The 22,792-nt window shown below is 42.3% G+C and overlaps 1 protein-coding gene and 1 long non-coding RNA gene across 4 annotated transcripts in view; one reads left to right on the forward strand and one right to left on the reverse strand.

The window, feature by feature from the left end:
- Positions 1–630: 630 nt before the first annotated feature.
- Positions 631–20,914, forward strand: LOC121282308. 2 transcript variants are annotated; one of them, XR_005944040.1, is made up of 3 exons: positions 631–702; positions 11,733–11,988; positions 20,130–20,914. It is a non-coding gene; the product is annotated as an uncharacterized LOC121282308 (long non-coding RNA). The 2 variants fall into 2 exon arrangements; XR_005944039.1 differs by lacking the exon at positions 631–702 and adding an exon at positions 1,322–1,711.
- Positions 8,895–22,792, reverse strand: part of LOC121282307 (hydroxyacid oxidase 2-like) — an 84,113-nt gene continuing 70,215 nt past the window's right edge. For both annotated transcript variants that reach the window (XM_041195969.1, XM_041195970.1), the window contains 4 exons: positions 20,109–20,330; positions 17,970–18,128; positions 9,182–9,251; positions 8,895–9,069 (listed from right to left, as the gene is read on the reverse strand). In XM_041195969.1, the coding sequence (XP_041051903.1) occupies positions 9,014–9,069; positions 9,182–9,251; positions 17,970–18,128; positions 20,109–20,330 (507 nt within the window). In that variant the 3' untranslated portion in view covers positions 8,895–9,013. The remainder of the gene's footprint in view (positions 9,070–9,181; positions 9,252–17,969; positions 18,129–20,108; positions 20,331–22,792) is intronic.

Below are 22,792 nucleotides of genomic sequence, written 5' to 3' on the forward strand. Positions count from 1 at the left end.
TGGACTCACACCCCCAGATTATTGGTCCAGTCCTCTGGATTACAAAACAATTATACTACAATTATTGTCGACCATCTGTGAACTGGCTCAAGACCATCTCCATAGGTCAGTCAATGAAGTCTCTCTGTTTGACAACTGTCATCTGATCAGTGACCTGCATTTAGATTTGTACGAAGAACTATTCCCACCTCCCTTTGTTCTTGAATAGGTTGTCAATCTAACTGATAATGACTCAAGCTTTTTGATTCCACATCCTTAGAGACCTGAGCTGCTAATCTGTATATTTCTTCATCTTTCCCTCTTTGTGCTTCTGTGCCTCACTGCAACTACAGTCCAATTGAGTGTGATTGGGACTTCAGTGCTATATCTTTTAGCAATAGTATTTTCACCAGTTCTGGAAGCATAATTGATTCAGTTGCGGTCATTCAACACTCTCTTGCAGTGTGAAAAAACTGTATTCAATGGAATGTGATAAATTAGTGAGAATACTGGTCATACAGCGGAAACATGTCCCTGTCAGTTTGCCTTAATTCAACATATGCCCATCAGCATTTTTTGAGTTATCAACATTCAGGTTTAATTTATTCAATGAGTTGACTGAGTGAGTCAATATTTTTGAAATATGAGTTCATACAGAGATGTATTTGATATGAGAAGCACTTGCATGAATTTTAAAACCCAGAGGAAATGACATTTGACACAGTAAGTAATTTAACAGGGCGGTGCTCAAGGTTCAGCAGTTGCTCTATAAATATTGCTGTCACTTTCCCTTTTAATCAGAAATGACTGTTCACACTTGTTACAAATGTGTTGAAGAAGATAACCTAAGATGTAAAAGTTCAGGAAAAGGTTGAATTTCTGCACTCTTTTGGTCTGCACGTTCCAGTGTTACAATATTAAACATTAAAGGGAATTGTGACTGTTATATTACATAAAGCATCTTTTTCACAAGAGCATAAAACATTTAGAGGCACCTATATACTTGCATTTTCTGTTTTTACCTCACAAAACTTACACATGACAGGGAATTTTGATTGGTTCAAGTGGCCACTATTTGTTAAGCTGAACTTGCTGATTAGCTCAAATACCCTCATGTCAAAATATGAACCAGTCAAAGATCAGTTTTGTTCACTTGGCAGGCCAAAAAAAAATGCTGTGAAGCAGAAATGAGTAACAGCTCCTGTCAACAAGTTGAGATCGTGTGCCTACAGCATTCCATAGAGCTTAAATTATTAAATAAAATTTCTTGTGCTAAATGTGTTATTTGGGGTAATGTTTATTTTAGTTTCACTGAGGAGAGACTGATGTTAGTGTATGGATCAGAGAGCGTCGATGGTAGCACATGTTGATTCTGAGATAAGACATTATGGCCAGAGTCAGTCAGGCCTGGAGCATAACAAATGACTATCTGCTCCTCGTTGCAGACTCCACGTTGTATCACTTCCTGTATCACCTGTAACAAGGGCCTGGATTTTATGGGGGGCCGCAGTCCCATTGCCCCCAGCTATAAATAGTCAGGGGGAGCCCACCCACAATCCCCCGATGGCTGCCCTGCAACAATTTAACACCGGGAGCAGTGTTACTTACTTTAAAGTGAGACTTCTGCCCCATTATCAGGAGAAAGTCCCACCTTAGTGAGCTGTTGGCCATTTGCCAGGAGTGGTGGCCACTCCTGAGTCTACAGGCTGTCCCCCCACGCTGATGAGCCCAGGTAAGTCTGAAGTTCTGTGTCTGAGCTGTAATAGCACCTTCTTGTGGCCTTTTGGATATGTATGTATATAAAAATCAAACCGAAATAAACCAGTTCTGTTGAGTACTTGACTTACATGTGCATGCAGTTTCTTTTGTCCTGCAAAGATATCACATCAGCAAGGGGCTCAGGAGGTCAAGTTCAAGAGGCCAAGGGGAGGGTTAAAGGAGGTGATAACTGGCGGATGTGGATGGGGGTGGGGGGGGGAGGGGGTGGTGGTGGGTGGTGGGGGGGGGTTTGTCTCCAATGGGCGCAGGACTTACAAAGAAGGTCCCCCATTCTTGTCTGACACTAGCTCACGCAACTAAAGCTGCTGGGCTTTCCACATGGCAGGGGCCTCCCACGCTGTGGAAAAATTACTGGCAGGGGATGATGCCCTTAAGTGGCCAGTAACTGACTACTTAAGGGCCTCAATAGGTTCAAAGGGGGTGTGGGGCGGACCACCCAATGCCTCCTCCCCTCTTACCTGTAAAATTTCAGATGAGCAGGCAGTTAGGCAGCAGGAAGGCCGTTTGGTGGGATTTATTGCCCCCCTCGCCTTCAAACCTGTCAACAGAGGGATGAAAAATCCTGCCCAGGTTTGCATAAGTCACAGGTAACAAAGCTAATTGGGCAGGGCTCCAAAACTGAAAATAATTGTGCCGAACATTCTTTTTCAGGCATAATTAAAAATAGTTTTGATGATACGTTCAGAATCAGTTCTGCAAATCTATGAATAATTAACTAAACAAATCTTTAAGCTCTGCCATTGACTCACAAACGGCTACTGCACGGATGAAAGCGGTTTTATACAATGGTAGAATCTGGATGACCGGGAAAAATGTTTTGTGAGCAAACAGAAGATAGGAATTCCCCCGCACCCCCATTTCTTAAAATGGCAGGTGGGGAAAGTGGGCAGTTAATAATTGTAATAAAACGTTAAATAGCACCATCTTGTGGGATAAAGATGACAATTCTGGTTTTGACATATTGACCTCTGTCAGGAAGAGAGAGCATGCGTGTTACAGAACTTTTATGTTTCACTTGTTTAAACTTCACGAAGGCCGCATGCCTCTCAGTCTCTGTAATTTCCTCCAGTGCTATAACCACCTGGAACATTCTACTCCACTGGTTCTGGACTCTATTGCACTTCCTCCTCCCTTTGCCCATCATTAAAGCCTGCAAGCCAGGAGTAGGCAACTTTGCCTCTCGGGCCTGCTCTGCCATTCAATAAGATCATGGCTGATCTGATTGTAACCTCAACTCCACATTCCTGCCTACCCATGATAACTTTTCATCCCCTTGTTAATCAAGAATCTATCTAGCTGTGTCTTAAAAATACTCAAAGACTCTGCTTCCACTTTTGAGGAAAAGAGTTCCAAAGACTCATGACTCTTTGAGAGAAAAAATTTCTCCTCATCTCTGATGAATGACACCTTATTTTTAAACAGTGACCCCTAGTTCTAGATTCTCCCACAAGAGGAAATCCTCTCCACATCTTCCCTGTCAAGACATGTCAGGATCTTAAAGGTTTCAATTAAGCCACTTCTTACTCTTCTAAATTCCAGTGGAATAACCTGTCCAACCTTTCCTCATAAGACAGCCCACCATTCCTGTTATTAGTCTAGTAAACCTCCTCTGAACTGCTTCTAACGTGTTCACATCTTTCCTTAAATAAGGAGACCAATATTGTACACAATACTCTTGAATGTGGCCTCACCAGTGCCCTGTATAACTGAAGCATAACCTCCCTACTTTTGTAATCAATAAATAACATTCTATTAGCTTTCCAAATGACTTGCTCTACCTGAATACTAGCCTTTGTGATTCATGCACTGTGACACCCAGATCCCTCTGAATCTCAGAGCTCTGCAACTTCTCATCATTTAGATAATATGCTTCTTTTTGTTCTTCCTACCAAATTTCAATTTTCTGACATTATACTCCTTTTGCCAGATCTTTGCCCACTCACGTAACCCATCTATGTCTTTTTGTAGCCTCCTTATGTCCTCTTAACAATTTACTTTCCTATCTATCTTTTGTTTCTTCAGCAAATTTAGCACCCCTACCTTCGATCCCTTGATCCAAGTCATTTATATAAATTGTAAAAAGTTGAGGCCCCAGCACCGAACCCTGTGGCACACCATTTGTCACATCCTGCCAACCACAAATAGACTCATTTATGCCAAATCTCTCCTTCCTGTTAGCTAGCCAATTTTTTATCCATGCCAATATGTTACCCCCTCTACCATGAGCTTTTATTTTCTGCAATAACCTTTGATGAGGCACTTTATCACATGTCTTCTGGAAATCTAAGTACAGTACATCCACCAGTTCCCCTTTATCCACAGCACACGTGACTCCTTCAAAGAACTCCAATAAACTGGTTCAACATGCTTTCCCCTTCACAAAGCCATGTTGACTCTGCCTGATTACATTTATCTAAGTGCCCTACGATAACGTCTTTAAAATAGCTTCTAAAATTTTCCCTATGATAGATGTTAGGCTAACTGGCCTGTAGCTTCCTGCCTTCTGTCTCTCTCCCTTTTTGAATAAACGAGTTACATTTGCTATTTTCCAATCTAATGGAACCTTCCCTGAATCGAGCGAATTTTGGAAAATTAAACTCAATGCTTCAACTATCTCACTAGCCGCTTCTTTCAAAACCTTAGGGTGAAGTCCATCTGGGCCTGGGGGTTTGTCAGCCCGCAACCCCCAACAACTCGCTCAATACCACTTCCCTGTGAATGTAATTTTCCCAAGTTCTTCCCTCCCTTCCATTTCCTGATTTACAGCTATTTCCGGGATCTTACTTGTGTCCTCCATTGTGAAGACAGAAGAAAGTACCTGTTTAATTCATCCGTCATCACCCTACTTTCCCTTATCAATTCCCCAGATGCACTTTCTATAGGACCAATGCTCGCTTTGTTAACTCTTTTCTTATTTAAATATCTATAGAAACTCTTACTATCCATCTTTATATTACTAGCTAGCTTTCTCTTGCACTCTAATTTCCCCCCCTCCATTAATCATTTTGTCATTCATTACTGTTCTTTATATTCTTTCCAGTCTTCTGACCTGCCACCCGTCTTTGCGTAATTATATGCTTTTTATACTGCCTTTAACTTTTTTAGTTGATCAAGAATGGTGGGTTCTCCCATTGGAATTTTTCTTTCTCATTGAAATATATCTATTCTGTATATTCTGAAATATCCCTTTAAATGTCTGCCACTGAACTTCTATTGACATATCCCTTAAGCTCATTTTCCAGTTCACTTTAGCTAGGTTGGCTCCAGAATGTGCTGTTCCAAAAAACTAGCCCAAAAACATTCTATGAACTCCTCATCTATGCTACCTTTTTCCATCTGATTTTTCGAGTATATATGTAGATTAAAATTCCCTTTGATTATTGTGGTACCTTTCTGACAAGCTCCCATTACCTCTTCTTTTGTACTCTGTCCTACCGTGTAGTTAGAATTAGGGGGCCTGTACACCACTCCCACAAGTGACTTCTTGCCTTTATCATTTCCCATCTCAACCCAAACCACTTCTACATCCTGGTTCCCTTAACATAAGTCATCCCTCTAGAACATGCTAATTCCATCATTAATTAACAGAGCCACTCCTCCATCTTTTCCTAACGTCTTGTTCTTCCTAAATGTCACATACCCTTCAATATTGAGGCTGCAATCTATGTCATCCTGTACTCCTGACTCTGTAATGACTATCAGATCATATTTATTTCTATTTACGCTATTAGTTCATCAAATGCTGCATGTGCTTAGATACAGAGCCTTTAGTTTTGTCCTTTTATTATTTTTGTAGCATCTAGCCTTAGCTGCTGATTTACTCATAGATTTGTACTCCCTCTACCTTCCTGTCATGGTCTGTTTATAATTTCCTATATTAATAACTATCTCTCTTGCCTTATCCCCACTCTTTTGTTTACCACAGTTTCCCAAATTTGTTCCCTTGCCCCCACTATTTAGTTTAAAACTCTCTTTACTTCCCTAGTTATGAGGCTCGCGAGGACACCAGCCCCAGCACAGTTCAAGTGTACGTCATCCCAACAGTACAGATCCCACTTTCCCCAATACTGGTGCCTGTGCCCCAAGAACCGGAACCCTATTCTCCCACAACAGCATTTGAATCATGCATTCATTTCTCTAATCTTATTTGTCCTATGCCAATCTGCATGTGGCTCAGGTAGTAATCCAGAAATTATTACCTTTGAGGTTCTGCTTCTTAATTTGGTGCATAGCTCCTCACACCGACTATGCAGAGCCTGCTTCCTCATCCTGCCTATGTTGTTGGTACCTACATGGACCACAACTGCTGAATCCTCCCTCTCCCACTGCAAGTACCTCTCCAGTCCTGAGCAGATGTCCTGAACCTTGGCACTTGAAAAGCAACAAAGCTGTCTGCACTCTTGCTCTTTGCGACAGAGAACAGAGTCAATCCCGCTCATGATACTGTCCCCTAATCCAATGCATTTCTTTGTGCTCCCCCCACTTGAATTCCTGTACCATAGTGCCATGGTCAGTCAGCTCATCCACTCTGCAGCTCCCCACTCTCATCCAAACAAGCTGAAAGATCCTCAAACCTGTTGGACAATCATAGAGGCTGACGGTCCTGCACTGCTGTCCTCTGGGTCCCCATGTCTGCCACAGCTACAGTCATGCCCCCCTATCCCTGACCATCTTCCAGATCAATATGGCTAAAAGATCACATCCTAACGGGTGTGACCATTTCCTGGTACAAAGCATCCAGCTAACTTTCCCCCTCCCTGATGTATCGTGGTGTCCGCAACTCAGCCTCCAGCTCAATAACTCTGAGCTGAAGCTCCTCAAGCTGCAGACACTTACTGCAGACCTGTTTGCCCTGGATCACAATGGTATCCAGGAGCTCCCACATGCTGCAGCCATGACAAACCAACTGTCCTGCCACACTTATGTGCTTTAATTAATTACTTAATTATTTTTTTCAATTACTTATTTTCTTTTATAAATTTATTAAGCTTTTTACAAATTCCTGTACTATTTTACACCTTAGGAATAGAATAGACCTTGACCATTTACCATATACTCACCAAACAGCTAGCTTCTTCCCCTTTGCTTCTTCACCTCCCTCTTCATCTTAAAGATCCACTTTAAACACGCATTTATTTGCGCAAGTCTTTGGTCATCCTCTCAACATCTTTGTTGGCTCAGTATCTATTTCCCCCTTTTGCCTCTGTGATCTACTGTTCTTTCTACACTGAAAGCACTGTATGTGGTTGTTTGTTGTTTTGTTTCTCCTTGTTTAGAGTGCAGGCCTACAACAAAGGATGTGTCTGTGCTAGGGAAATGTCTGGCCTATGGAGATGTCTTGAGCCTTCCAACCTCATATTCGTGCCATCTGCAAGGCCTCTGTAAAATTACCTGACTTCGCCCCCGTCACAGCTCATCTTCTGCTGAAACCCTCATTCATGACTTTATTGCCTCTAGACTTGACTATTCCAATACACTCTTGTCTGGTCGCTCACATTCCACCCTTCATAAACTTGAGGTCATCCAAATCTCTGCTGCCCGTGTCTTAACTCATAGCAAGTCCTGTTCCTATCACTCCTGTACTCGCTGATCTACACTGGCTCCTGGTCAAGCAATGTCTTGATATTAAAATTCTCATCCTTGTTACCAAATCTCTCCATAGCCTCACCCCTGCCTATCAATCTCTTCCAATCCCACAACCCTCCAAAATATCTATGCTCCAGTAATACTGGCCTCTTGTAAATTCTCAATTTTAATTGCTCCACCATAGTGGCCATGTCTTCAGCTGCCGAGGTTCTAAGCTCTAGTATCCCCTCCCTAAATCTCTCTGCCTCTCTGCTTTCTTCCTTTAAGACCCTCCTTAAAAACTACCTCTTCGACCAAGCTTTTGGTCATCTAACCTATTTTCTCATGTGGCTCATTTTATAATGCTCCTGGGAAGCCCCTTGGGATGTTTCATTATGTTAAAGTTGCTGTATAAATATATGTGTAAAAGTGGGTGGCTTTAGATCAGTCAGTTGGACCACAGCTGGCATTTGACGGGTGGGGATAGTTAGGAAAATTGGGAAAATACCTTCACCAAATTTTGACAAATTGAGATTCAGGATAAACTTTTTCTGCCAGTCTGTGATTTCAGAAAATTCAATTGCCAAATACCAACAAAATTTTTTAAATTTTCATTTACATATATTTTTTGAACAGTGCTATCGTTCATTTTGATTTGTGTATTGCACTTTCTGACCTCTCCAATTTGTTCCTGCTTACTTATTACATTTGTACACATGCAGGAAATTTCAGATTAAAATCATCTTGGCTAAAAAGGGATGTTTATTTTGTTTATTTACTAATTTACTCTTGTTCCCCTCTCTACAGATGTTCTCGGACCTGCTGAGCATTTCCAACATTTTCTGTCCCATTATTAGACAAACATATGTTTGACAACAGTGGGAATATTCATCAGAAAATAGATAATCAGAACAAACTGGGTTGTGAAAGAATGTGTTGATTTGACATATTATCACTATGATTTTTAAGCATCTCTGAAAGAACCATATTCTGCTAGAGATAAAGGGCCCAAAATTCAATGGCCCTGTTCCACTGCCATAAAAACAGCCACTTTCTCAAATCCTCAGGATGGGATCATTTAAATAGTCAGGCAGCCTGAGCTTGAAGAGGAGCAACAGAGGCTTTAGCCCTGAAGACTCAAAGATCAGAGTCATGTGTACTCTGAAATGGAGATGGAGAGGGCTGACAAACTAGATGGTGTAACTTTTCCTGAACCAAAGGAGGTGGTAAAGGGCAGAATTTCTGGATCAGCCTGGAATGGCCGTTGAATCTATCCCAAAGCAGACTGCATAATGGGGAGGGCAGGCTGCCTGCTCTTGCCCCAGGTCAAGATGATAAATAGGACAGGAAACTGATGGATCAAGATTCCACCCTAAATTCCTTCACTTCCCCCATTCTCTGCATCCTTCATCCTAAGCCTCCAGGAATTAGAGGTCAAAAGGATCCATGTCTAAGGATAGAATGAACAATTCAAATGCCCTGTCCTTTGAACAAATAGTCAATGTCTGCCTGTTTGTTGACATCAGCTGAGTAGTTAACAGAGCAAAGAGTATAAATGAGAGATTCTAAAATACAAAGGTACATTTTAATCAATGAAATACCCCAATCAATGCAGTTAATCACTTTGTTCAAACCATGGAATGCATTCATTTTCAAATTTTTGTTTGTGATCAATGATGCTCATCCACTTCTAAAGCTTTGCAAACTGCACCAGTGTCCTGTCAATCTCAGAGAGAGTCTTGTATCCTGCAATGCAAAACAATTTGTAAGTGAGTTAAGAACAAGCTGTATAGTACATGCCTTAGTATATTTCTTAATTATGTTCATCTCGCAAAGTGAGTGCATTTAGATTTCATACCAGATAGAGCTAGTGCTGTATGAAGTTCGGTTTTTAAAATCTGAAGTATGCTTTTAACTCCTTCTTCACCCTGTTGTCAAAATGTAAGAAGCTGTTAGCTTTCAAAATACTCTTTCATTTATTGAACAGTCTAGTTGTCTCGGGCTTTGGGAAGGTGCAGTATGGGACCCATGGATGGTGTTACTTTTCCTGAACCAAAGGAGAAGATAAAGGGCAGAATTTCAGGATCAGCCTGGAATGGCCATTGAATATGACCCCAAAGCAGACTGCATAATGGGGAGGGCAGGCAGCCTGCTCTTGCCCCAGTTTAAGATGATAAATAGGACAGGAACCTGATGACAGACAGCAACCAAATTTAGGAAAGACTCTTGTTGTTCAGGAAGACATCTCCGCCACCTCTCCCCACCCCCCCACCCCCTCAGTTTTTAATTATATATGTATTGGCTTGAAGTTGGGTTTAAAATGGAAACATCTATATACAATTTTCAAAATTGTGTAACATTATTATCGGCTTTAACTAATTTTTCTTTCTGCTTTAGAAATAATTTGTTTTAAACAATGCTTATTTCAGGGAATGGCTTGTGGAGCTTGCTAATTAAGTGATCAAGGTGAATTAGTATACTTAACTGAAGGATCATCGTGGGCAGGATGGCGGAAAATCCCGGCCAAGGTCACTAAAATCCTGGCTCAGTGTTTTTATCTCAAAGGATTCATGCAGCTGCTGTCCACTTCTCCAGCGATCTCTTCAGTGATCAATGATTTTAACAAAAATATTCCCATCCCTACTGCCAACCACAAGCCACAGCAGAAATACATAGAACATTAAATAGAAGGAGGTTAAAAGATCAATTGCAGTTCTTCACAGAGATGTCATCCTCAGAGGTCTGCATGCATCAAGCATAAAATGGCTGCTGGGTGCGGTGTTGATCTCTTGCCAAAGAGCCAGGACATAAGTGACAGAGTAGCCAGCAGAGCTCAGGCCAGCATTTTCCTGCTTCTGCCCACAGCCTAAGATGTGGCACTCAACTTACCAAGCTTCAGAAGACTGAAAGACTGAATTAATTAACCTTGCATGGATTCAAATCAAAGGCCCTATGTTCTCCACGCTGACTAAGCTTTCCATCTTGCTGTGGCTCCCTGACATGATGTCTGTGGTGTGGTTTATATTGGAGCACTAACATATTGCACCATGACAATGCAGGGTTGCAAAATAATAAGAGAATTGCACTGAAAGTGAAAAGAAGGAAACCCTCCCACACCACCATGAGAGATTTCTGAACATAGTAGCACAGTAAATATGGCCATGAGGATGGAATTACCCCATCAGATGGGTCAGCCAATTGCAGATTAAAAAATGGATTAATTTATCAAAGATCAGTGTAAATCCAATCATTTGGTGGAACATATTTAGTATTGATTATATAACTATATTAATCAGTTGTTAATTAATGTCAGCATGAGTGAGACAATTTCACTTCCTGCATAATCAATTCTTGCCTCTCATGACTATTTTTTAAACCATATCGACACACATTCACAAATCTGTCATAAAATATTCAATTGCTCCTTGTATTAAGTATGCTCAGGTCAGATGATTTGAGAAGGGTCTGAACCATTTGGAATAAGTCAAAGATTCCATCTTTTCCAGACAAAGCAGAACCAGGTAGGGCTGATAGCCAACCCAGCTACTGCTGAACTGAATGCAGAAGGCCCTGAAGCTCGTGGCCATTGATGCATCTGGGCATGAGGGCTAGGTTTGTGGTGGGGAAATGCTGGGCCTATTTATTAACATGAACATTGAAGTGCAGATGCAATACACTCTGCCTGAATAACGCCTATGCCCACAAAGGGCATTTCTGCTGTTTGAAAGAGCACATTTGGAGAACGTTTTGATAAAGTGGGAATAAAAGTGGGATGAAATACTCCATCAAGACCAGAAGGGAGAGCAGGTTCATTATGCCTTTTTTGTCTTGAAAGTTGGTATTTAAACTATCCAATGTTGGAATTTACAATAGTGCTGACACATTGACAAATAATCCACCCCACAATAGGGGATTATCCAAATAGTCCAGTTCACATTGAAGTTTGTACAAGATACATACTGCAGTTGTTATTTGACAGTCCGAAAGCAGCCTCATGGGACTGGATTTTATATACCTTGACGATTGGTGGGAGTCTGTTCCGGAAGTCAGTGGCTTGCCAACTCCCGGCTTTAGAAAATGCAGGGCATTTTCTGGGCACTGAGGTGGGAGGCTGTGACCTGCAAGGAAGTCACGGCCGTTCATTTAAAGGAACAACTGGCATAGAACTGTGTCAGGTGCACCAGGGATTGGCATTTGCTGAGAGTAAATTTCTGTTGGTGATTATAAAACTTCAGACGCTTTGCAAGAGGTGAGTGATTTTAAAAAAATGGCTACTTAAACTGTCGAAAAGCTCTCAGGATCTTGGGCACTGAATATTTTGGAATGCAGCTGAACAAAATCCTTATTAAAATGAACAATGTATGGAGATATGACGCATCAGGCTGCTAATTCTCTGTGTCTCTCCACAGATAGCCAAGGGAAGGGAGTCAGGTGATGGGTAAGGGAAAAGGTACAAAATGCCTCAAAGTTCAATGACAATTCCCTGAGAGTCCTCCTCCAGACTGTAAGTGACCAGCAGAAAGTCCTCATGCCTGCTAACAGAAAGAGGAGATCTCCCAGCCTGACCAAAGCAGCCTGGATGGAGCTTGTAGCGGAGGTAAGAAGCTTTGGGGTCATCCAAGGAACCTGGATTCCAGTGCCCCAAGCCTTCTACGAAATGCAAGGGTGAGTGTGTTACTATTATGAATATGTGAATGCATGAAAGGTTTAGTGAAGACCCCATTAGGGGATTGTCTTGTGTGCTCCCCAAGGGTGTGACGCAACATGATACAGAAAAGCGACTCTACACGGCACCAGGACCTATGAAGGGGTTTTGAGGGGGGAGGGGGGGGGGGTTGGGGGGTGGGTGGGTGGGGGCGGTGGTGGGCGGGGGGTGGTTGGAAGAACTATGAAAAGTCTCACCGGTTAGTGTGCGCAAGTCATTGTGCAAATTTTGCCACCTTTAGAGTTGCCATAGGCCATACATAGGGAGGAATAATTGTTCAGGATAGTAGAAAGCATTAAAATGTGACACTTTAATTGCAGGAGTAGAGGGCAAGAGGGTGCACAATGCCAGGGAGAGAATCAAGACCAGAGGTGGTGTGCCAAACCTAACATCCTAGCAGAGGAGGTGCTTGAGTTGGTGATGAATGAGTGGAGCCAGTCCATTGGAGGATGTGAGATAGGAGGAATGGAATGATGAGAATGCAAGGGGTATTAATTACAATTGGAAAAAAGATCTGTTAAGAAGGCTGGGGAGGGGAGGGTGCACAATGCCTGGCATGCTTGGTGTCCTCTGCTCAGCCACCTTCAGCTGCTTCATCAATGACCTTCTGTCCACCATAAGGTCAGAAGTGAGGATGTTCGCTGATGATTGCACAATGTTCAGCACCATTCATGACTCCTCAGATACTGAAGCAGTCCATGTCCAAATGCAGTAAGACCTGGACAATATCCAGGTTTGGGCTGACAAGTGGCAAGTAACATTCACGCGACACAAGTGCCAGGCAATGACCATCTCCAATAAGAGAGAGTCCAACCATCACCCCTTGACATTCAATGGCTTTACCATTGCAGAATCACCCACTATCAAAATCCTGGGAGTTAACATTGACCAGAAACTGAACTGGACTAGCCTTATAAATACTGTGGCTACAAGAGCTGGTCAGAGACTAGGAACCCTGAGGCGAGTAATTCACCTTCCCCAAAACCTGTCCACCATCTACAAAGCACAAGTCAAGAGAGTGATGGAATAATTTCCACTTGTCTGGATGAGTGCACTTCCAACAACACTTAAGTAGCTTGACACCATCCAGGGCAAAGCAGCCCGCTTGATTGGCACCCAATCCAGAATCTTGCACTCCCTCCTCCACTGGTGCACAGTGGCAGCATTGCATACCATCTGCAAGACGCACAGTAGCACCTCACCGAGGCTCCTTAGACAGCACCTCCTATACCCATGACTGCTCCCATCCAGAAGGACAAGGGCAGCAGACGTATGGGAACACCACTACCTGGAAGTTCCCCTCCAAACCACTCACTATCCTGACTTGGAAATATATAGCCATTCCTTCACTACCACTGGGTCAAAATCCTGGAATTCTTTCCCTTACAGCACTGTGGGTGTGCCTACAACACATGGATTGCAGCGGTTCAAGTAGGCAGCTCACTATCACCTTCTGAAAGGCATTCAGGGATGGGCAATAAATGCTGGCCTAGACAGCAACGCCCATGTCCCATGAATGAATAAAAAAATGGCTGTTAGGAGAGACACTTTGATGGATTGTGAATTTTAAAGCTCTCATGCATCGGGGAGTAAAGAGTAACTGCATGTTGCAGGTTGTAAAATGCAAGCAATGAATAACATTTCACAATGCTTGCACTGATGCCAATGAGGAAGTTTGTCTTTGCATAGTCATCTCAAAAGTAGAACATGGCCTTAACCTTCCCTATTTTTGCTTCCTGCATAGATGCACCATCAACTGCTGCTGAAGCAAGGTCCGAGGGTCATGCGTTGACCCCTGAGGAGGAAGAGGAAGCCTCAGAGGGTGCAACGTCACACCCTTGCTCTGCACCTAGCACTAGTGCAGATACACACTTCAATGGGTATGCTTGCCTCAGAACTAAGGGAACCACAAACCAATGAAGGCACATCACAGTCGCAAAAGCAGCTGCTGGACACTGAGGTAGTGCAGTCTTCTGGCAGTTGGAGTGCTGGAGGTGACCAAGATTCTGAGCCCCAGTCAGGTGAAGAGCCTCTGGAGTCATCCATAAGGTGGCAGCTGCTGGACATCCCATGCAAGGTCCGTGGAGATGTGCCAGCATTACCAGAGGGGTTACTCATTCTGGTATGGACTTTGGTGGAGCCTTTCCAGGCCATGAGGGCGGGATCACCTATTCTACAGAATATACTGCTTCCTCCATTGACAGACTGGTGACTCTCATGGTGGGCAAACCCAGTAGATTACTGAAACAATTGTGGGTACGCATTCTAACCTGCACTCCATAGCCTTGCCTCTGAGCTCAGTGGCCCAGAACCAGGGAAATACAGGTTGAGGAGCCTAGAGTCACATTCAGCTCCTGATCCCACTCGGGAAGCAGGGAGGGCCAGGTAGACTACATGACAGAGGGTGAGCAGCAGCTGACTCCATCTCGGGGCCATTGTCAAGAGGTGGTCTTTTGCCACTGGGGACCCCACCATGCCGGGGCCGTCACAACATCAGGCATTAGAGGATGGCTGCTGAAGTCATCACAGACAAGGGGCCATGCGGGTCAGCAGCCTGTCTCCGCTGCAGCTCGCAGCAAGGGCTGGGGAGCACCATACCACAGCACCCAGAAAGGATTCAAGAAAACCCCACACTGTTCATGCTTGGCTGCACATAGTGAAGTTATGATTTGTATTATTTAATCATGTTAATGAGTTTCTGTGTACATAAATGATCTATTGTTTCAACATTTTCCAGAAGATCACTGGTTCATTGTCGTATGTGGAGCGATTAGGCCGACTAGGCCTCTATCGATGGGAGTTTAGAAGAATGAGAGGGGATCTCATTCAAATGTCTAAAATTCTGACAGGGATGGGCAGACTGGATGCAGGGATGATGTTTCCTCTGGGTGGGGCGGTCTAGAACAAGGCGTCACAAACGCAAGATACGGGGAGGCTATTTAGGACTGAGATGAGGAGAAACTTCTTCATTCAGAATTCTCTGCCACAGAAGGCTGTGGAGGCCAAGTCACTGATTATATTTAAGAAGGAAATAGATTTCTGGACACTAAAGGTGTCAAGGGGTATGGGGAGAGGGCAGGAGTATAGTATTGGGATAGAGGATCAGCCATGGTCATATTGAATGGAGGAGCAGGCTTAAAGGGCCAAATGACCTACTTCTGTTCCTATTTTCTATGTTTCCATGCTTCTATACACTGTGTGTAAGAGTGCCTGCAGATCAATTCTAATGATGGTGCTGATTAATAATAATGTGCATCCGAATGAATGACGTGGTTTGGAAGTTTGAATGTATTCAGGATGACCATCTGATTTTCTTCTGATGAAGGATAGAGAAGCAGGAAACACTGGGCCAGATGATGACATATTTGGGCAGACTTAACTATCGGAATCTTCTCCAGATTAGAGCCTTATAGTTTCATGCCCATCAAGACTCTCCCTGGCAGGACCATGCACATCTCGAACACCACATTAAAGAAACAGTTGCACTCCGCAACTCATACTCTGAAAGAGGATCCCCCTCTCTGTAGTGCCAGGTTGTGGAGCGCACAACAAACAATGACCATGAGGGACACTCACAATGGAGCCTACTGGAGATATCCACCAGATCGGCTGAGGCATTTGCGTCTTATTTTGAACAGGCCAATGGCCTGCTCAATGATGGACCTGGTCACATCATGGCTCCTATTATATCTGCACCCATTTTCAGTCCTAGGATCTCTAACAGGTGTCATAAGCCACTTCTTTAGAGGTACCCTTTGTCTTCCAGCAGCCATCCTTCCAATGCATCCGGTCCACAAAGCATTCCTGACAGCTGGGAGTGCCTGAGGATGTAAGAGTCATGGCTGCTCACTAGGTACCGTGCACACACCTGCAAGATGCACTGCTGGTGGCTGCAGACTATCTAGACATTGATTAAGTGGTAAACATCTTTGTTAATAAAGGCCCTTGGCTGCCTTGCTGGTGCCTTAATGGCGACATGGGTACAATGGCACCTTGTATCTTTGGAAAACCAGCCACGGCCGCAAAGTCTCTGGCTCCTTCCATCTGACTAATGTTGTCAGTATTGAAGGAAATTAATTGCTTGGCTCGGTGATACATGGCAAGTGTAAAGACCTTAATACAGTAGTGTGCTGCACGTTAGGCTATGCAATTCATGTCTCCACAGGTGGCCTGAAACGACCATGATTCGAAGAAGTTTAATGCCACTGTGACTTTCAGTGCCTCAGGCATCAGGTTACCACCCACACAATTGGATCAATCTCAGAGACTAGAATGTCACACAGAGATGTCACAGTGGCTCATGGAAGACAAAGTCTCTGCAGGCACTACCTTTCTGTCATTTGTAGATATATCATACAGACCCTATACGCATGATTGGCACGGTATGACCTTCGTCCATGTCTCTGTGCCTGCTGCAGCCTGTCCTCAGCAGTCCCTCGCTCCTCGTCAATTTGTCCTCCATCCTCCACTTCATGTGGCTTCTGCCCCTGTTCAGCTGGCCTCCTTCCTCTCCTTACCCTCCTCACAGGAGGAGGTATCTCCAAGAGAATACACTATGCCCATGTTGGACTCAGTACCAATGCTGCAGTGGTGTTAGAGTACAGTGTCAACAATTTTGCAGACACTATACTGAGTAATACCCCTGATAACTAAAGAGTTATGCACAACAAAAGATTTGCCAGGGAAATGCCTGTCAGCAGCCTCACCTGCTAAAGTCAGGTATAGACCCACCTGCAGCCTTAATATCTGCCCTTTTCAGTATCAAAGAAAAAAATTGAGGTTCCTATCTGCCATATTTCATGTGCAGGCACCATATTATAGCTTCAGGATGTATACTTGCAGTCGGTTGGACTGCTAACAAGATTTAATAAGCATTAATTAGAAAATTCAAAATGACAGGCATGCTGCTGATTTTGGAGCTTGCTCAGCCACAATATAATTGCCAACTGGCATGATGCCTTTGGGATCGTGAACCAACATCATCATGCCAGATATTATGCTTCCATGCGATGACAACAGGCCCGTTTCCCATGGAGTGTTGAATGGCAGAAATTGTTTTTAATTTAGATTCATTCAATCGACCTATCAGGATACATAGGATGTTAATTTGAGATCATTTAAACAAATACACCTCAGTATATTCTGCAGTGAAGTACATTATTGAGCAAGTTAATTTGAAGCCTGTTAAATATTTATAGACAACCATCCTGAATTACTGATATCAAGGCTCAGCATCAGATTTGAAAATGTCCACAAAGAATCAATTAGTGTAGCATCATAGTGCATCATTCTCATTATAGGCATTTTGCAAATATTGTATAAATGTCTCTCACATAACTATATTATTACAATTGTTATGTGATGGGAAAGATTGAAACCAAAGTGTATTGAATTATCAATTGATTGGTTATTGAGTAAATATTTAGCATTTAGTGCTTATTGAATTTAAATATACATAAGTTATTTCTATTTCCTAATGTTCAGCTGAAATTTGGGAGGTTTATAGTGATGCTAAAAAGAATTATGACTATACCAATCCAGGCTTTAACTTCACAGAATCACAACATCATCAGATGCAGGACAAATCGGTTCCTGAACTCATTTGTGCCCTTCTCTATAAGAAAGTTTAACAGGAGCTTGATAAATGGATGAGAATATGTGCTCAGGTTGGGACTTACTGACTGATTATTTTAATTGGAATAGTTTTTAATACATATTTAATTAAAGTTAGAACTCTGTGATAGAGTAATTTTCTTTTATTATTATCAACCATTTATATGTATTTTTTTTTACGAACGAGCAATGTGCCCAAAATGAATTTCCATTTGAATTTCCATATAGATAGTAAAGTGAAATTAAATGGAAGTTGAAGTGAATTATTCCATAATAAAGAAAATTAAAAGTAATAAGTGACAGAAATAAAAAGAACTTGAGAGTTTACCTTATAGGCTAATCCCCAAATCACTGGACGACCAATGAAAACACAGTTCGCTCCAAGTGCTAATGCTTTCAGGACGTCAGTTCCTTTTCGAATTCCTCCATCTACATAGACTTCAACACGGCCCTTCACAGCTTCAACAATCTCTGGCAGCACTTCTATCTGCAATGGGACAGCACACCTACATAAGGATCAAATAAACACTTTTACATGCACACAACTAATTACAGGGAGCAAAGAATGCCATGTATTGTTTGATTTTTTTCATGTGTCATATTGACCATTTCACGAAGTTGGCAATAATTTTCATTGCCAAGTTAAGTCAAAATTTACCATTTTTTGTTGCACAAGTGCCTGAAATATAAAATTTCTTGCCAACAGTCTGACCTTTGTAATTTCTGACAACATATTTATATATACAAACACATGCCAATATATGCAACAAACACATAGGGCAGAATTTTCTCTTTGGCGTCCCCCGCATGTCGACGTGTAAAATGACGCGTAGTGACATTGGGCACGCGTCTCAATGTCACTGCACTTCATTCTGATCTTTCATTCAGCAGGCATGCACCGGACTCGGCTGCGCGCCCGCTGAACTGTCAAAGGCCTGTTAAGGCCATTAATGAACCAATTGAGGCAATTGACAGGGCTGCCTGTCCAACCTTAAGGTTGGCGGGCAGGCGAAGAGCCTAGCAGCCTTTGTGTTTTGCATGAAACCTCATCCATGGGCAGGATGAGGTTTCATGAAGGTTTTATTAAATAAATAAATAAAATTTTCACAATTGATAAACATGTCCCAGCTCATGTGACACTGTCACATGAGGGAACATGTCTGAATACTTTTATTCTTTTTTTCAAACTTTCAGTTTGATCTTAATCTCCCTGAGGCAGCTCTGTGTCTCAGGGAGATTTCTGCGCTCTTGTGAAAGAAATAATATTAATAAATGCAGTTTATCATTAATGAGGGCCATAGTGTTTTTCTAGACCAGTTTCAATTACTGAAAAAAGTTAGAGGATAGTTTTCCAAACTTTTTTTCTGACTCTTATTAGCCTGGGTTTGATCTGTTTTTTTACACCACTCCATCACATGGCAGTCAGGTGGGATGGAGATTGTATATTGTGATACATAAGACATTGCAGTTATGTGGGACAGGCTGGACAGACCAGTGAGTCTTTTTCTGACTGTTTTGATTATGGGGAGAATTTTCTCTCTGTCGGGTGGGCCGTTCGGGAGCGGGCACGGGAGGATGCAATGCCCATGATTGGCTGCGTGCCACCATTTTACGTGAGTGGGCCAATTAAGGCCCAGTAGCGCACCACTATCTGCGCGGTGGGGGGAGGAGGAGAGTCGGGGTCTCTCAATATACAATCTCCATCCCACCTGACTGCCATGTGATGGAGTGGTGTAAAAAAACAGATCAAACCCAGGCTAATAAGAGTCAGAAAAAAAGTCTGGAAAACTGTCCTCTAACTTTTTTCAGTAATCGAAACTGGTCTAGAAAAACACTATGGCCCTCATTAATGATAAACTGCATTTATTAATATTATCTCTGTCTAGCCAGAAACAAGTCCAGATCTTGCTTGAAAGAATAAAGAGGATTGGCTTGACTGACCTTATGAACAGTTTTCTTAGCTCAATTTAAGGTCAGGTATTTGGAAAAGTACACAAGCAAATTTTTAAAAATTAATTTATAGAATTTGGCATTGCTATCAAGGCCAACATTTATTGTTATATTTATATTGTTATTTATTGTTCATCCCTAATTTCCCCTAAAAAGGTAGTGGTGAGCCACCTTCTGGAGCTGCTACAGTCCATGTGGTGTAGGTACACCCACAGTGCTGTTAGGGAGGGAGTTCCAGGATTTTGGCCAAGTGGCAATGAAGGAACAGCAACATATTTCCAAGACAGGATGGTCTGTGCTTTGGAAAGGGAAAATAAACAATCAGTTCATTTTTTCTAAAGCCCCCACTTTGTTACTTCAGCTGAGGCCTTAGCTCACTTTAATAATTTCAGGACCCTAATATTTCAATAACAGAGTCATTCCTACCCATGATTGAGGCCATCTTTTCCATATTTCAGGAGGTGCAAAGATAGAAGGAAATAAGTGGATTCTGAAAGCAGCATGTTTAAAAACTTACAGTTGCCTGTACTCCATCTAGCTGTCTGCCTCCATGATTGGACACAATGATTCCTTGGACGCCGTGCCTTACTGCAAGCTCAGCATCCTCCTTAGTCAGGATGCCCTTCAGAATGATCGGAAGATCAGTCAAGGACCGTAGCCATTGGATATCCTTCCAGTTTACCGATGGGTCCAAGACATCATTGTAAAGAGGAACATTGTCATGACGATCTTTATCTTTCTGCGCCACAAAATTATGTGAGGAATGTGTTATTTATGTATGAAAATATATTTGCTTGTCTTTGATATTCTGTGAAAAAGATGGTGCAAAGGCCATTACATCAAAATATTGTGATCAAAAATGTAAAGTGAATGTGGGCGAATAGAGTTAGTGTTTTTGGAAATCTAAAATATTTTAATTTTCTGTTACTATATACAACTATCTGTGCATATTTATATTGTTGTTAAAGTCTATAACAAAAAAATTATATTGATATATCCATTCAATCCATTATCCCTCATTTCAGTACTGAGTTGTTGCAAGATTACAACAATCTCTCAGGTTTCCTTGGAAGCAGTTACCCATGACTCCATTGTCCAGACATTTTTATTATTCTCAAATGCTACATCATACATGAAGAAATTCAAACCAGATTCCTTCATGTCCTGAGGCATGTCACTGGCTCCAGACCTAATCCACAGAGACTTCCTTGTATCACTGGAAAAACTGAAATAGGTGTGTGACATTTAAACAAGGCAGATATTTTTCATTTGTATATTATTGGCTAAAATGAACAGAACTAAATTAAACATTTTTGTTTCTGATGGAGCCAAAAAATTCACTGTACAGTACCGGTCACTGAAGTGCCCACACCCTTTCTCACATACTCATTTAAGAGATGTTTTCTATTTGTCAAAGCTCACATTCAAGCATTTAATGCAAGTGAACAAATTCCTTGATGCATTACTTTTAGACAAATGTTAATTTGCTTAAGTGCTTAAAACCTGTTAAAATGTTGGAGGGATGTAGTATGAGCAGACTGAGCATTCATATATGAACTTTGCCATAATATTGTATAATCATAGAGTACAGAATAATAGAATGATAGATTATTACAGCACAAAAGGAGGCCATTCAGCCCATCGGGAAACACAGTTAATCCCACTTCTCCATTTTTCCCCGTATCCCTGCAATTTTTACTCCTTCAATTATATATCCAATTCCTCTTTGGGGTGACCATTGAATCTGTATTCACCACACTATGAGGCACTGCATTCCAAATCCTAACCACTCAATGCATAAAAAAAGTTTTCCTAATCTCTGGCTTCTTAATTGCCAGTCACCTTAAAACTGCATTCTTTGTCACTTGACCTTCAACCACTGGAAACTGTTTATTTCTATTTACTCTATCTAAACCCTTCATGATTTTAAATGCCTCCATTAAATTTCCTTTTAACCTTCCCTGCTCCAAAGGAGCAGAAAGTGTTACAGTTGGTCATTAGAGGGATTGAACCCTTGACATTGGCTTTATTAACACCACATTCTAGCCATCTGAGCCAACCAACTGAACATTAATATTCAAACTCTGTATTGACTGGGAAACAAATGCAGGTCTCCAAAATGGCAGGTGGGAATCCACTGGACCACCATTGCTTGGACAGAAGAAGCCCATTCAGCTGGCTCTTTGAAACAGCTATTCAATTAGTCCCACACCCTTGCTCTTCCAGTACATTCGCCTCCATGACCCAAATGTTTTGAGGAGGTAACCGAGAGAAGGCAAAGATAACACAGTAGATGTGATTTATCTGGATTTTCAAAAGGCCTTCGATTATGTGCCTCATAATAGAACAAATATAAGGTCAGACAATGTGGAACCAGGGGACAAGTGGTAGAATAGTTTGCTAGCTGGCTTCAAGACAGAAAGCAGAGAGTGGGGGCTGGACTTTCGTGGAGTTGGGAAGACTCCAGAGACCTTTAAAAATAACAGGAGGGACACAGCTGTGGAAGTTGTGCCCCCCATTTCTGTCCAATACCATTTCCACCTATAGAATAAAGGGGGTGTGGTGTGAAATGCATAAACGCAGAACAAAAAGCTGGTGGGCCATTTGAAAATAGTTCTGAGTTTAAACAGATGCAATATTTGCTGCTTCAAGTTCCTTAGCCCACAGTGTGGGATTCACGAATTTAAGGTGCAGGCATAAAAGCTTCTGAAGGCCTCCCCATATACAGAGCTCTGCAAAGTAACATTTTAAACAGCGAAGCCTTACTTCAGAGATAGAGACTGGTGGGAGACTACAAGGAAGGTGGGGAGTGGAGTTTGGGAGTGGGGCGTTGTGAAAGATGAAGGGCAGATCTGTATGGCCCCTGTACATTAACTCTTGCTTCAGGCAGCCAAGTGGCAGACAGGGCAAACTGCCAGGCTCGCTGGGCAAAGAACATGTTGCAAAGGATGGTAGCTGAAATAAATAGTATTGGTACCTTCCCACATACAGGCAATAAAGGAAGGACAGTGGCAATGATATGTGGCCAGAGCCACGGCATTTGGTCAGGAGGTGTCAGAACTACCGCAGAAAGCAGCAGGAAGGAGGAGATGTAGCCCTGAGTGAAGCATACTATCTCTGAACACGTTTTCTTGACATGATTATGAGGCAGTGCAAAGGCTCTGATTTTAAAAGAAATGCTTAGAAGCATTGTAGGTCTTG

Source organism: Carcharodon carcharias, chromosome 9 (assembly GCF_017639515.1).
Source record: "Carcharodon carcharias isolate sCarCar2 chromosome 9, sCarCar2.pri, whole genome shotgun sequence".
NCBI classification, from domain to species: Eukaryota; Metazoa; Chordata; class Chondrichthyes; order Lamniformes; family Lamnidae; genus Carcharodon; species Carcharodon carcharias.